The 13866-nt window shown below is 38.4% G+C and overlaps 1 protein-coding gene across 4 annotated transcripts in view; it reads right to left on the reverse strand.

Annotated features, from left to right (window-relative positions):
* Window positions 1-646: 646 nt before the first annotated feature.
* The window catches only part of LGR5 (leucine rich repeat containing G protein-coupled receptor 5), a 94615-nt gene continuing 81395 nt past the window's right edge, over window positions 647-13866 (reverse strand). For 2 of the 4 annotated variants that reach the window (XM_085320490.1, XM_085320488.1), the window contains 3 exons: window positions 11579-11724; window positions 10055-10138; window positions 647-4553 (listed from right to left, as the gene is read on the reverse strand). In XM_085320490.1, coding sequence (XP_085176616.1) covers window positions 3463-4553; window positions 10055-10138; window positions 11579-11724 — 1321 coding nt within the window. In that variant the 3' untranslated portion in view covers window positions 647-3462. Of the gene's footprint in view, window positions 4554-10054; window positions 10142-11578; window positions 11725-13866 lie in introns of all 4 variants that reach the window. The other 2 variants (XM_085320489.1, XM_085320487.1) reach the window with 1 other exon arrangement.

Raw genomic sequence — 13866 nt, forward strand, 5'->3', positions numbered from 1 at the left:
GCTGAATAAATACAGGCATTGAAGAACTGTCTGAGCTGCTTGCCTCTTGCCAAGTCCCATCCTTCAGGCACCACCTTTCCCTCGCCCACAGCATCTGTATCCTGTGTGTTTGATACACAGTGTCTCTGCTGCATGCCAGATGAACTTTGCCAGCTGGTTGCTAATCCTCTGACTAGCTCTGTCTACCACGTAGGGCACTGGAAAAGGAAGAAGCATCTATGAGAATTTGCTGTCTCTCATAYAGCAGCAGCAGACCTTCATCTCTCATGCGGTTCAGTGCAGTCTACAGCCTACCAGGTAACTGATGAGCATTTATTGTGTGACTGGATGCATGTCCTTGTCACACAGTCTGAGGTGAGAGGGTTTCACATGCCAACTGTGCAACCCTCAGAGGTTGTTACTGAACCATCAATACCATGTGTACAGGAAGCAGAATCTTCATAAAGAGTCTTCATAAAAAGACTTAGTTGGTATTGAAATTAAACACTGTTCTTCATGTTTGTGCTCCCCAGAACAGCTAATGAGAGAGCACAACCCCTAATTTAAACTTTGCCAAGAATTTCTGACATCTAGGAAAGTTAGTGTTACTTATTAGAATAATTTAGGAATGACGAATTGAGCATGCGTGCATATTTGAGAGGTGTTTGGCCCTGACTAAATTTCTACTGTGTAGTCACATTTTATTACAAATTGCATATGTTTGGAACACCGATAGAAAAGAAGTATGTCATCTATTTACAATCACTACACATTTACATATATTATTTACAGATAATGAATTTAGTAATATATATGAGCAGAAAATATAGCAAATATCAATATGAAACTGTACAGGGCTTAATCTCATGTCCTTTACTGTGGCTGCATTTCATTTTAATAATAAATACAGTTCTATATTTACACATTTTACTTTAAAAATCTATTAAATGAATTTTAACAATTTCAAGTTTAAAATATCTGATCAAAATATTTCAAACATGCTTATAAAAATAAGACACAAAGCCTTTAGGACTTCCTGCAAGCTAAAAAAGTTCTGATAAAAGAAGCTTTCTTAAACTAGTCTTTAGAAATATAACATTATTCTGCTTCTCAAATCACTTTACAAACTTAAATATAGCGAGCTGAAAGGAATTTCACTGACATTAAGCAGTGTAGCACAGATGGATCCCAGTTAAAATAAAGCTAAGTAAACATGRTAATAGGAATTGTGCAATGGTTGACTGATCCTCTGTTTAATCCAAAGTGGTTTCAGGCATCATTCTGCAGCTGTATGCTGCACTGCTTCAAAAGCCACAGGAGATAAAGGATTGAGATAACTACACAGCTGACTTTATCATACATAACTTCTGCATTTGTTCATTTTTTTTCCTGTAGGATGAACATGTCAGCCAAAGTCAACTGATGCCATCTGTAAATGCAAAACTAAAAATATGCCAGTGTGAGTGGAGAAGAAAATCAAGGCATATCCATTKTTGGCAATAGATTCTTCATTGTGAAAATCCACCCTTTGAGTGCCAGGAAGTTACATATAAAATAACAGATGAAAAACAGAGATCACCATCAAATACTGAGTTAGTCTAACCTTGGTAATGTTCAAAAGTTGTTTGGGCACCTGGAGATTGACTGGCCACTAACTGAGAAACTGGGCTATTAAATGTAATTGCTCAGAGAATTATTTTTAACAACAAAAAAAATCTCTGAATTTGTGCACTTTTGTGTCTTGAATGGTCTGAAAATGTGCCATCTTTGAGAAAAGAATACTTAAATTTTCCCAAGTGGCTTGGTCAAGGTCAAAAACTAATCCAGGGAAGTAAAGGTGGCTCTGTTGTCCAAAATATTTTGACAGTAGGCTGTAAYTGGGATGCTTCTGACATATTTAAATGTATATGCCTTGATTTGGCAACGTATTAACAGATTTAAAGCCAGAGAGGAACTCTGTATTAATTTAAACTAATCTTCTCCTAATCCAAAGCCATGAAACTTCCCTGATTTCCAACAGCTCTCCCAATACCTCTTTTTGAGAATATATTCAATTGGAATTTATCTATTTTGGGGAACAGACTGTTCACCCTAAGTCTTAGTAATCCCACTCACTAACTGCCATCATTATCAACAATTTACACTTGTATTTCTATGCTGTATATCCCTCATGACAACTTCCAGCAGATCTTTTAGATTCTTCTCCTCTTGACTGAATAGACCTCTGCACTTGAACTCAGTACCTTATTAGTAGCTACTAATAAACTGTGATCAAATCACTTCTTTGATAACTTGCTTTTAAAATTATGATATTTAAATCTGTTTCAATTTTTCAATGTTCTTCACAGCATGTACAAGTAAGCACTGTATGAAATATTCCAGTAGTGCTTGTATCAGTGGTAAGGACACAGATCATGCAACCTCTTAACTCCTACTTGGTATTTCATGGTCTATAATTAGAGAGCATTGTATCCTTTTGGGTAACTCTTCAATTGACTAGCAACYATGAACCAGAGGCTTTTCAGAATCACTGCTTCACAGGATAGAGATCACACCAATAGTAAGATTCCTTTTTGTTCCTAGACAAATGAGTTTTAATGTTTCTAAGCGAGTACCTTTGGTGTCATTTATTTGCACTCAGCACACTCATCTTTCAAGAGTTTTCTGCTCTTGAATTCTGAGTCATCTGCCAATTTTATCACCAGTAATTCTGGAAGTAATTCTAAGTCACAACCAAACCGTGCAGCACCTTACTAGAAAAATGTCCATGTGACAGTGGCTTGCCTTTTAAAATTACATTTTAGTCACTTTTAGCAAAATTTGATTAACTTCTTTCCTGCCATGTTGATTTTGTATTGTTTTAGCTGACAGTTAAAAACGCTTTGTTAAGTCAGATGACTTCTATAAAGCAAACCCCAAAGCAACTCAAATTTTAAATTAAGAGCATTATCAGTGAAACATGGAGCATCACTGTCTATTCTCAAGAAACCTTTAGGACTTCAATAGGATTTCTCTTCCACTTAAATACCTTGCTGAATCAGGGCCATACACGGACACTTACAAAAATAATCATGGAACTGAAAAAATATTAAGATCAAATGACAATAAACAGGGAAAAAAAAACACAAACAAACCCCAAAACACAAACTCCACCAGGTAATGCTTTGAAAATATAACATGCTATTTTTGCACTTSACCAACAGATGCCTTTTCTGAGTAGTGCCACTTTAAAAGAGAACAGTTGATACAACTGCATGAACTGTGGCAACTCTCTGTTTCTCTTTTCATTCCTGCATTCCCTAAACAGGCTAAGAAGGCGCATGTATTGGATTTTCAGCCTGCTGTAAGTTTTGTGATGGTCTGATTTTGTGATTCATATAACAATAGTTCAGAGCCATTCTCTAGCCTATATACACACACCCATATTTGCTTTTGGGATTAAGATTTTTGTAAACATAGATACTTTCTGCATTGCCACTGAAACTAGTGACATGGAACAAATGCTACTGATGAAAGATTACAGCTTTCTGTCATTTGATAAGACGATGGCATTAGTGAATCGCTGGTAGGCATGTCATATGATATACTAGCACTTGTGAAGGTTACTAGGGCTTGTGTTGAGTCACAAGATTGTTTTTCTATGTCTTCTGAATTCACAGAGATCAGACTAGTGTGTTTCGATCTCCTCCATAACAAAGTTTGCTTTCGTAGACTTCCAAGGTCCTCCTTAAAGTGTGGATTGAAAAGTATATAAAGGAGTGGGTTTAGGCATGCAGGCAGTGGAACAATCACTAGCAGTATTGATTTAATCACTTCTGGGCTGATAAAAGTGAGGTTTAGTAAGGAGGAGAATGATAAGAAGGCCACAGGGCAGTAAAGAATGCAGTTAGTAAAAAGTAACAAGGCTATGTGTTTAACCATAGAGCAATCCCAAACGTTGTCTAGTTCTCCCTTTTCTAAACTACAATAGAGTTTTGWATAAGCAACAGTCATTACCAGAAAACAAAGGGAGTTCAGCAATACCAGYGCTACCATATAGCCCATAGCAGTGGGTTCTCCAAATGGTAAWGGTAAACAAAGTGGAGAAACCCCATACTCACTTCCATTGAGGAGTGGTATCACTGCAATGATGAGTGCCAAAATAAAGCAAAAAAAAATGGCTATTTTTATACTAGCAGTAGAGGATTTTGTTTCAAACTTTGTAGCATGTTTTACAGAGAATGCACGTTCAAGTGTGGCAAGGGTAAGGAGGAAAATGGAAACTTCTGAAGCAAAAATGGACAGAAAGCCAGTTATTTGGCAACCAATTCCACTTTCCCACCATGCTCCATACTGGGCAAAGCTACCAAAAGTTGATGCATCCACACTGGCTAATACTCCACTGGCCAGTCCCATCAAAGCATTTACAATGGAGAGCAAACCAATTAGAAGTCTTATGGACGAAATATACAGCAGAGATCTGAAAATTGTAGCAGTCACCAGTGCATTGCAAATAAAGGCCAAACCCACTATGGTCCACACTCCAATTCTGATCAGCCAGCTACCAAACAGATGGTCACATGGTTTGAAGGGACCTGAAATAAANAAAAAAAGAGAGAGAGAGAGAGAGAAAAAGAAAAGGGAAACCCATGTGAGATTAAAAATTAATTTTATGCTGCTTAAGTCCATAACTTTCATGCCTCTTGTTGGTTTTCACCACAGCTAGTGAATTACAGTCCAAAAGTTCAAGAAGTTTTTCTTCTTGAGCCAAGCTCCAAAGTCAAAAGTGACTAACTTTAGAGTGATCAAAGATCTTGATAATGCACTGCTCATATGCATGTTCCATTACTAGTGTGCATGAGCCTCTGTCCCTTAGCCTAAATAATGTTTTTTTTTTCTTTTCTTTTTTTTTTTTTTTTTTGTCTGGTAGTGCAAGCACAGTGTGAATACGGCCAGGAATTCCTCATGGGAGGACAGGATGGCAGTACCTCCCTTTTATTTCAGCTATAATCTTACAGATGTACAAAGCACCACTGTGGCGAAATAGGAAGGTTATTGGAAAATCTTGAAGATCTCTCTTTTGCAGTATTTCCTAGATACATATTTTACTATTGTTAACTTAATAGCTGGAGGCAAAACATTAGTCTGAGGAAAACAGTGATTGGAAAGCTTATTCACTGAATGAAATCTCCAGTCTGTAGGTTCAAGAAATGCTGTGATGTTTGTAAATATGTGAAAAAAAGCTGAAAGACATTTCTCACTCAGTTGGGACAGGTTTGATGATTTCCATCTAAGTATGATGTGGATATGGGCAGATGCACTTTGGCTACTTTACAACATGCCATTACACAGTCCAAGATTCATTTGCAGAGTCTTGTCTGAGGACTGCTTTGCTCTTCTTCTGTTTCATCCATCAAGATTCTAGGAGGTGATTCAAATAGCTTTGACCTTTGCAAGTAAAAGGCCAGGCCTATTTTTTTGACATCGAAGGTGTGAGGAAAAAGTGCTTAGCTGCATGCAATACTGAGATATTAGAAGATTAATCTTTAATGAATTAACTGAAAGAATTTGGGATGGATCTTGTAATCCTGTTGTAATTCTTTCTGACAAGAATTTGGAATGTTATCCTTACATACGTTCCCTTGTATTTTACAGATAAATGCATCATGGATCATAGTGCTACTAGTTTGAGTTGAGATCGAATGAGATCTGAGAGGTTTCAGCTTAGATTAGGAAATCAGGGTTCTTGAAGAATGTTAAAGATACAATATCCTCCAAAGACACAAACATATTGGAAAATTGGAGAGGGTCCCATGAAGGGCCATCAAGTYGATCAGGGTTGGAGAACTTATGGTATGAGCTGAAAGGCTGAAGGAATTGAGTGGAAGAGCATTGGAAGATTAGGAAAAGTGGTGGCAGCATGTTGAGGAACGTGATTCTTCCTTCTACACATCTGGTGCTATGCCCAGTCCTGTCCTGCCCAGTCCAAGAAAGACATGGACTTAATGGCAAAGGGGCACAAAAATGATTAAGGGATTGGAACTTTTTTCATACGAGAAGAGCCCGAGAGAGCTGGGATTGTTTATCCTGGAGAAGAGAAAGCTGTGGAGGTATCTTATCAGTATGAATACATGCCTAATATGAAGTAGTAAAGAAGACAGTGCCAAACTCTTCTCAGGGGTGCCAGTAAAAGGACAAGAGGCAATGGGCACAAACTGGAATACAGGAAATACACTTTAAATATAAGATGGTCAAACACTGATTGCCCAGAGAAGTTATAGAGTCTCCTTCCTTGGAGATATTCAAAAACTGTCTGGACGTTGCCTTGAGCAACTTGCTTTGGTTGACTCTACTTTGAACAGGGCAATTKGACATAGACAATCTTTAGAGGTCCCTTCTAATGTCATCCATTCTGTGATTCAGGTTTGTTCAGCCTATAGAAGAGGCATGTGGGGGCATCTGATCCCATTCTTCATTACCCAAAAGGTAGTTATAAAGGAGATGGAGGTACTCTCTTCTGATGGATGCATAGTGACAGAACAAGAGGTCCAGGCTGCTTCAGGGGAAATTCTGTCTGGATATAGGAAAAGAATTATTCACTGTGAGAATGAGTAACTACTGGAATAGGTTGCCAGACAACTGGTGGAATTTCACTTGCTGGAAATATTCAAGACTTGGCTTGACAGGGCCCTGGATGACCTAACCTAAGTTTTGAAGCACAAAATGGACCAGATGATTTCCAGAATTCCCTTTCAACCTAGGCTTTTCTATTATTCCACGATTTGATACCATTTGGTTATTCAGAAAATGACAGATGGTTAAGAATGCAAATAGATGTTCCCTGATAACAATTAAGGGTGGATTGCCCTATCCTTTAATTCTAGAAGRTGACTCAGACTCTAGGTTATCATCATTTCACAGACCATAGGGATGTGGTTGTAAGGGATGTCTGGCAGTCATGTACTGCAATTTCCCACCTCRCAGCAGAACTATCATTCACACTAGATCAGGTCAGCCAAAGCTCTGTGTAGCTGTGTCTTGAAAACTCACAGAAGACATTTCACAGCCTCTAAGTAACTTGTTCCAGCAGTGCACTAGCCTTTCTCAAAATGTAACATTTTCTATGACATCAGGAGTAGCATAGAATAGAACAGAGTAGATACAATTTTGCTGATTTTCTCAATAGACCTTTTCTACTGAAGTTTACAACAGATGGATTAGGTAAAAAAATCATCTCTGTGTGGGTATCAATCCAACTGCTGAGATGGAATAATTTCAGATCTTTTTTTGAATGGAAGATTTGACATGTTTTTAGTTTGGATGCCAACAGTCCTGTTTGGAACTACCTAGTCTGAGAAAGTATCTTTATAGATGGAATAGTTCTATCTTTCATTTAYGAGATACATCTTTCTGCTTGACTATTAAACTATACTGTAGGTGAGATAAGTGCACCACAGAGAGTGACATATATTGTTTGGTAGACTGTTTGATACAGTAGTTCCACAGTAACTATCTCCTCAGAATGACTGTTTCCTTCAATGRTAATAGGAAGGTTTGGCTCAGCTTTGTCTGCTAATGCAAAATATGCCACTCTTCATCATCATTAGTACTGACTTGTTTAGAATATATTTTATGTGAATCTTTGCAACTCTGCAATGTTAAAGCCCATCTGCATTCTGCTGAGACTACAGTCCCACGTCTGGAATCATCATTGTAGCAATGAAAAACATGACAAGGATGTCTGCTTGGTGGGAAAGAAGTGAAAGGAAATCCCTGGGAACTCTTCTATTCTTTTGAGGCTGTAGCAGCTAAAAGGGAGAAGAGATGGCTTATTGGTGTTGGAGCGTATGATTTTTTTTTCCATTGGTAGCCAAAGTTATTTTAAATCAAAATTGTAAAATGAATGGTTGTCCTGAATGTGCACCTAGCTAGCATTTCAAACAAGGCAACACAAGTCTTATCAGTAGCAGAAAGATAGCTAGGGAATGCTGAATTCATTCTTGAAATTGTTTTGCTGTTAGAAAGCTGTGGTTTTTGAGGAAGCCAGTGAATCTGAGGCTGCAAGCTGAGGCAAAGTATACGTTTTGGGAGGTTCCTATTCTAGATGCAGGGGATGGTTCCTGAGACTTGATGAGAGAATTCTCCTTTACSAGCCCCTTGTACAGTTAGATTTCTCTTCAAGAATACTCCAGATATTTGGAATAGTCTCTGAGCAGACAAAAGACAGCTGTTTATAACTATATTCTGGATGTGATTTTGACTATAAATAATAGGTACTCCCATGGGATAAGCTTGGAAATACACAGTATTTCCTGCTGAAATACACATCATGAAAGTTGAAATGCCAACTATTTCACCAAGTTTAGGAAAAGGATTATGGAGATGAATGTAATTTCAGCTGGCAGTTGGATGCTTTAAGTACCTCTTCTCYGGAGATATTCAAAGCCCGCTTGGATACAACCCTGTCTAACATGCTCTAGGTGACCCTGCTTGAGCAAGGGGGTTGGATTAGTTGATCTCCAGAGAGATCAACCTTACCGATTCTGTGATTCTACGTTTCTGGAACCCAAGACAAGCCCTTTGGGCTTTCAGAGATCAGAAAATTTTCCCTGTTGACCACCTTCACTTCCGAGGAGTTGGCACTGTTGAAGATGTGAGGATAAATTGGGAAGGTAGTTTGCAGACAGGCTGCAAATAAAATTGGATTGTCATTTTTGTGACAGTCTTGCGATGGTGACAGTGTCTATGAGGGAGGTCATGAGAAGAGAAGATCTATATAGTTGGTTGGTTTCATCATCTAGTCAGTCTGAAAAAAACCACTGGTTGTGACCTGAAGGGGTCACAGGTGTGGAAAGTTGGGTCTTTCTTTGAATTTGGAAGTGTTGCCTTTTTAGAGGTGCTTCTGGTGATTTGTGATTGAAGTAAGACTAGAACTGGTCCTTCTTCCTGTAAAGTCAAGTCATGACTGATTATTTTTCTCTGTACTAGATAACTCTGCTCTCTCAAAGAAAGTCCTCCACAGTGATCTGTACTTCTCATAAAGACACAACTCTTGCAGATAAGATATACTCCATATGGCTACAGGCATCATCATCAAGTGGGAAGAAGTCTACGCATTAGTTTGCAAGTTCTTCTAAGATATCATCTGAAAGATCAGCATGGAAAATTTTCTCTTGTGTTTGGTGATAACTTACTTTGAAGACGACGATGTTTCTGTGAACTCAGTAGTTATATTTAGGCCATAGGACAATATGAGATGGGCATATTTATCCAAATTCTTCGACCTCCTGTCTTTTCTATTGTTGTTTATGTAAGTTCTGTTTTATTATTTAGTGTTAGAAACAAGAATGAATGCTGAAGCATTAGTTGTCACTTGGGTTTTTTTGTTCATGTTTCACAGGGAAGAAATGGCTAGGGAAAACGTTTGCTGAATCAGGCTAGCAAAGTCCATGACCACCACTGCTAAAGCAAGGAGAAACATTCCAGGGACATGCTTCTCTCCCTGCTTTAAGGGAAGCTTTCAGTGGAATCAATGTCCTGCACCTTTGCAGCTTAACCGAAGCATTTCTTTTTCCTTCCCTTCCTKCCTTTCCACACTGCTAAGCCAAGGATGCACGACTCTATAAAAATAACTGCAGTGGTAAGAATCCTTTGTGATGGCCTGTGTAAGGCCAAACACAGTAGTGTTTAGTATCTGCCTTTGAACTAAACTGTGTTTCTCAAGGATCTCAAGTGTAGAATCACTCAATGAAGTTCAAAAGAATTAGTTTGGTTTTACAAGGAATGAGAGAGCTAAGACTCTGTTCTGTAACTTTTTCTTGCTAGAAATAGATTTTAATAACTTTTGATAAAAGGCCTGGAGTGAAAATCTGCCTGAGGACTGGCTAAAACTTCCAATATATTCATAGATGAATTCAGGATCTAACTAGTTTTCTGAACTTCAATGTAAAATTTATATTATTTTAAAATGTATTTGGTCTCACCAAATTATTTCAAAACATCATGTTGCTTCCTAGTACCAGATCTAGAGTTTGATTTGCATCTCAAGTATTTGGTAAAGGTATATTTGTTTTCCTATCTGCCTAGTAGATCATACCTGGAGAAGGTGAACATTGCACTGAATGATGAGCTTTCAAATCCTCTTCAAAGTCTAGAAGAAAATCTTCAAAGTCACGTTCATCTGCTGGGGAGAAAATACCCAAATTTGGTACTGCAATTTTTAGGAAAATATCTCTTAGTATAAGTTGCAAAATATGTCCATTGTATTTAAGGCTTGCTGTTGTCTCTTTGCCTGCCAAACTGTAAGCAGAAGCAGACATATGCTTACTTAGTTTTGAATCACTGCACTCAGGAATACTTAAAAAGTTGGCACCATCACATCTCTGAAATAATCACCTTCGGAAAAGTAGGTTCTCCATTACCTACTAAGAATTAACCCTGGTTCTTTTGTATTTGTTTTTTTATGTCATAACTTCACGACATGTCCTTGGCTCCATTCTTGCTGGGACCAACCCTGATATCTGAAAGTTACCGGTTTGCAGCAGTGGAGCACACAAAGCAGCACCAGTTTAACATGTACGTGTTCACTTATAGTAACAGGTCATGTRACAGCCCTTGTGCTGAAGGGGAGTAAATATACAGTCATATACAGTAATATTATATCCTAGAGAGCAGATACAGTCTTTGGTAGTCAGGAAGTGTCAGGAAAAAACACTGGCAGCAATGCTAAGTTAGCCATACTGGTGCTGTGACTCATCCTGAAGCAGGTACACAGTACATATAAACCAACGACGAGCTACTACCTCCCAGCCTGGCAAGAAACAGTGACCTGCGTTTTGCTGGTCTGCTATTGTATGGTGTGTATTGCAGCACACCAGCACTGCTTCCCTTCCTCCCAAATAAAGGGATGATTTTACTTCCCACATCATTACAGTTAGCACTTATACGGTATAGCGAGAACACCTGCAGTAGACCTGGCAAGGACTCAGTGCAGAGTACGTGATAGCAGGCCCAGTGTGTGAAACTCCACACTCACCAAATTCCCATCAGGGCCAGGCATGCATATTCCATTTTGTCAACAATGTCTAGCTGCTTCCCAGGCAGTAGCTACTCAAGGTTAGCACAGCTGAGATAAGGAAATAGTGCTAGTAGATTTAAGGGGCCCTTATGAACAAGGAGTTGAGTCCTGCCCAGGCGTCTGACCCATGCCTCCAGCAGCCTCCCATCATCAACCCCTCTTAGCGGTTCCTGGGGCTCCCCATGCAGCTTGCAGTGGAAAGCCTTTATTAAACCCATCCTATTTAACCCCTTATGAACCTTGAGCGTCTCTCTCTGCTGGTATCTGACCCTCTCTTGCCTGCCTTGCAGTCACAGATGGAAAGAAAAGTGACGGAGACTTTTAAAAGGCTTACCTGACACTATGAGTTTGCTTAGTATGGTAACACCTGAATAACAGATTATTGGGCAAGAGAGAGGGAGAGGCTCTCTCTCTGACTTTCAGTACTGCACTCACCTCAAACCACAGGCTGCTCCTGCGATACTCAGTGTCAAAATTTCTACTCCTTTCTCTGAAAAAAATCTTAGGCTTTAGGTAGATTTAAAAGCAAAAGATGATGATTACCTTGAATTTGTAACAGTCCAGTATCCTTCCGGTGGAAATCGTCGATGCTGCTGTTCTCATCTTTGCTCCATTGGCTGGAGATTTTGTAGTGGCTCTCACAAACGCCAAAGGCACAGCACTGATAAGCATAAGGCATTTCCATAACCCTGACAAGGAAGCAAGCCACGATCCCGGTTTAGAGTGCCTGAGCTACTGGATTGTATTGCCCCTCCAATGTTMGCAAAGAGGAACTTGGTTAAACAACTGTGATTGCAAGTAAATATACTTAGGGGTAAAAATCAGTCATGCTAATGCAAACTGGAAGGTTCACAGACAAAATTCCGTGTTAGAAAGGCAAATGACTTCTAGGCTAATTTTATTAAAGGCACAGTAACATTTTTCTATATATATTTACATAACGGACATATTTAGCAATATTTTAAATCAGATATTTAACGAAGCAAAGATATGTGCCCTGCAGTCAAGTGAGTGTTGCTCTGAGAGTTGTATTTGTATTTCATGACTTTTAATGATTTTCCYGTGTAGCTCAACGTGTTGTTTCCTTAATGTTTTCTTTTTAAAAAGCAGATCCAAAGATCACAACTGCCTCTACCTGCATAACAGGCAAAAAAGAAACATCATTTCCCAAAAGGAATTTCTCCAATTTTTGGAAAATGAGATCTACTTTTAAATTCAAACTTCATCCATTTCTCTCCATCTCAAACTTTTTTCACAGTGAAACAGCAGAAGGGAGATTGTCTTCCATGCACAGACCAAAAAAGCAATGTTCTGATCTGAACAGTGAATGCACCAGAAACATCATGTGTGAAAACACTGTCACAGAGGAAAAAAWTTTACTTTATTAATTGTCATAGGAATGTCCACGGTGATTGCAGGCACTGGATGCTCAGCACTAATTCTTTTGAGATCACTGGTATTCCTAACATATAACCAGGTACCGGTCAGTGAGTTTCAATGATTTTTAGTGTTTCTGTAKTTAGACAGTCCCTGATTTCCTGTATGTTTTGAATTCCATTACTTTGGGAAAGTGCAAATTCTGGAGCAGTATGTGCGAACTACATATATCCAAGTTCTACAGACTATTTCTTAGATGTACTTTATGCTTTGGAAGTAGAGATACTTAATATCTGCACTGTTCTTTAATAATAGACAGTAAAATCTAGCAAATCACCTTCATTTCAAAAGCCTCATCAACCAAAAAAAATCACACATAACAGAGGTGATTACAAGTTGTCCTGACTTAACTTAAAAGGAATAAAATAGAACTATATCCTACTATCAGATTATTCTTAACAGGTTAATCATATAAATCAACATAATGAACACTCTAAGCAACCTCTAATGTCCTGGGATATCTACAAAAGGAAGAGTCTGTGAACAAGGCACAGTGTCACTAGCCAAAGRCTTGCTACAAAGGGGAACAAACTAACCATTTTTTTTGCATAATTAGTGTAATTAGTGTATTTGGTTTCCACATGTTGATATTTCTGATGGGAATTAGCAACAATAACCTGTACTGCTGCATGTAATGCAAAAATTTACAAAAGGATTTTTTTTAGGTACTCCAGTAAAGTTCAAGGTAATCAAGATAAAGCAGCTTTATGCCATAAGATCTAAATATTTGATTTCTAACTCATTTCTATGCCTATGATCTTTTAAAATAATGAGATTATCCGATTAAATATCTATGTAAAAAACTCCCAGAACCTGTTCTTATATAAACTATCATTAAACCCACAGGTTACTAGACTACCCTATAGTTAGTCACCTTCTAGGCTGAAAAGCAATCGTCATGAACTGGTTAAAACTAGGAATGTCGCTTTTCTGACAAAAATAACCTTACTTTAAAATATACTGAAAATTCTGCAAGGTGCTGGTTGTAGTTAATTGTTCCAGATCTTTTTGGAAGAAGTTCATACTGCTGTGGGAAGGACAAGCTAGTGGATATTTCAGTCTCAAGTGACTAATGTTAATGTAAYTCTCTGGTTAATCAGACAGCTCCATACACTCTAATAATGACAGACTTCCAGATGCTACTGGGCTTATACCAGTTTGAGGGCCAGTCCTAGAGGAGAAATCTGGACCTCTTGTGTTATGCTGTTCCACTGTTTCCAAAAACCCCCAAACTTTTAGACTATCCTAGTTAAAGAGCAGAACTMTCATTTCCAGGTATAAAGTGCCGGAAGCAGTTCTTTTTATGGCTGGTGCCTATTTGATATAGGTGATTTRGACTTTGTCAAATTAAATTCTTTAAAAAACACTGACTGAATCTGTTTCTATATACTGCT

The sequence above is a fragment of the Rhea americana genome, unplaced genomic scaffold, assembly GCF_003343005.1.
Source record: "Rhea americana isolate MKP2758 unplaced genomic scaffold, rheAme1 scaffold_64, whole genome shotgun sequence".
In the NCBI taxonomy this organism is placed as follows: Eukaryota; Metazoa; Chordata; class Aves; order Rheiformes; family Rheidae; genus Rhea; species Rhea americana.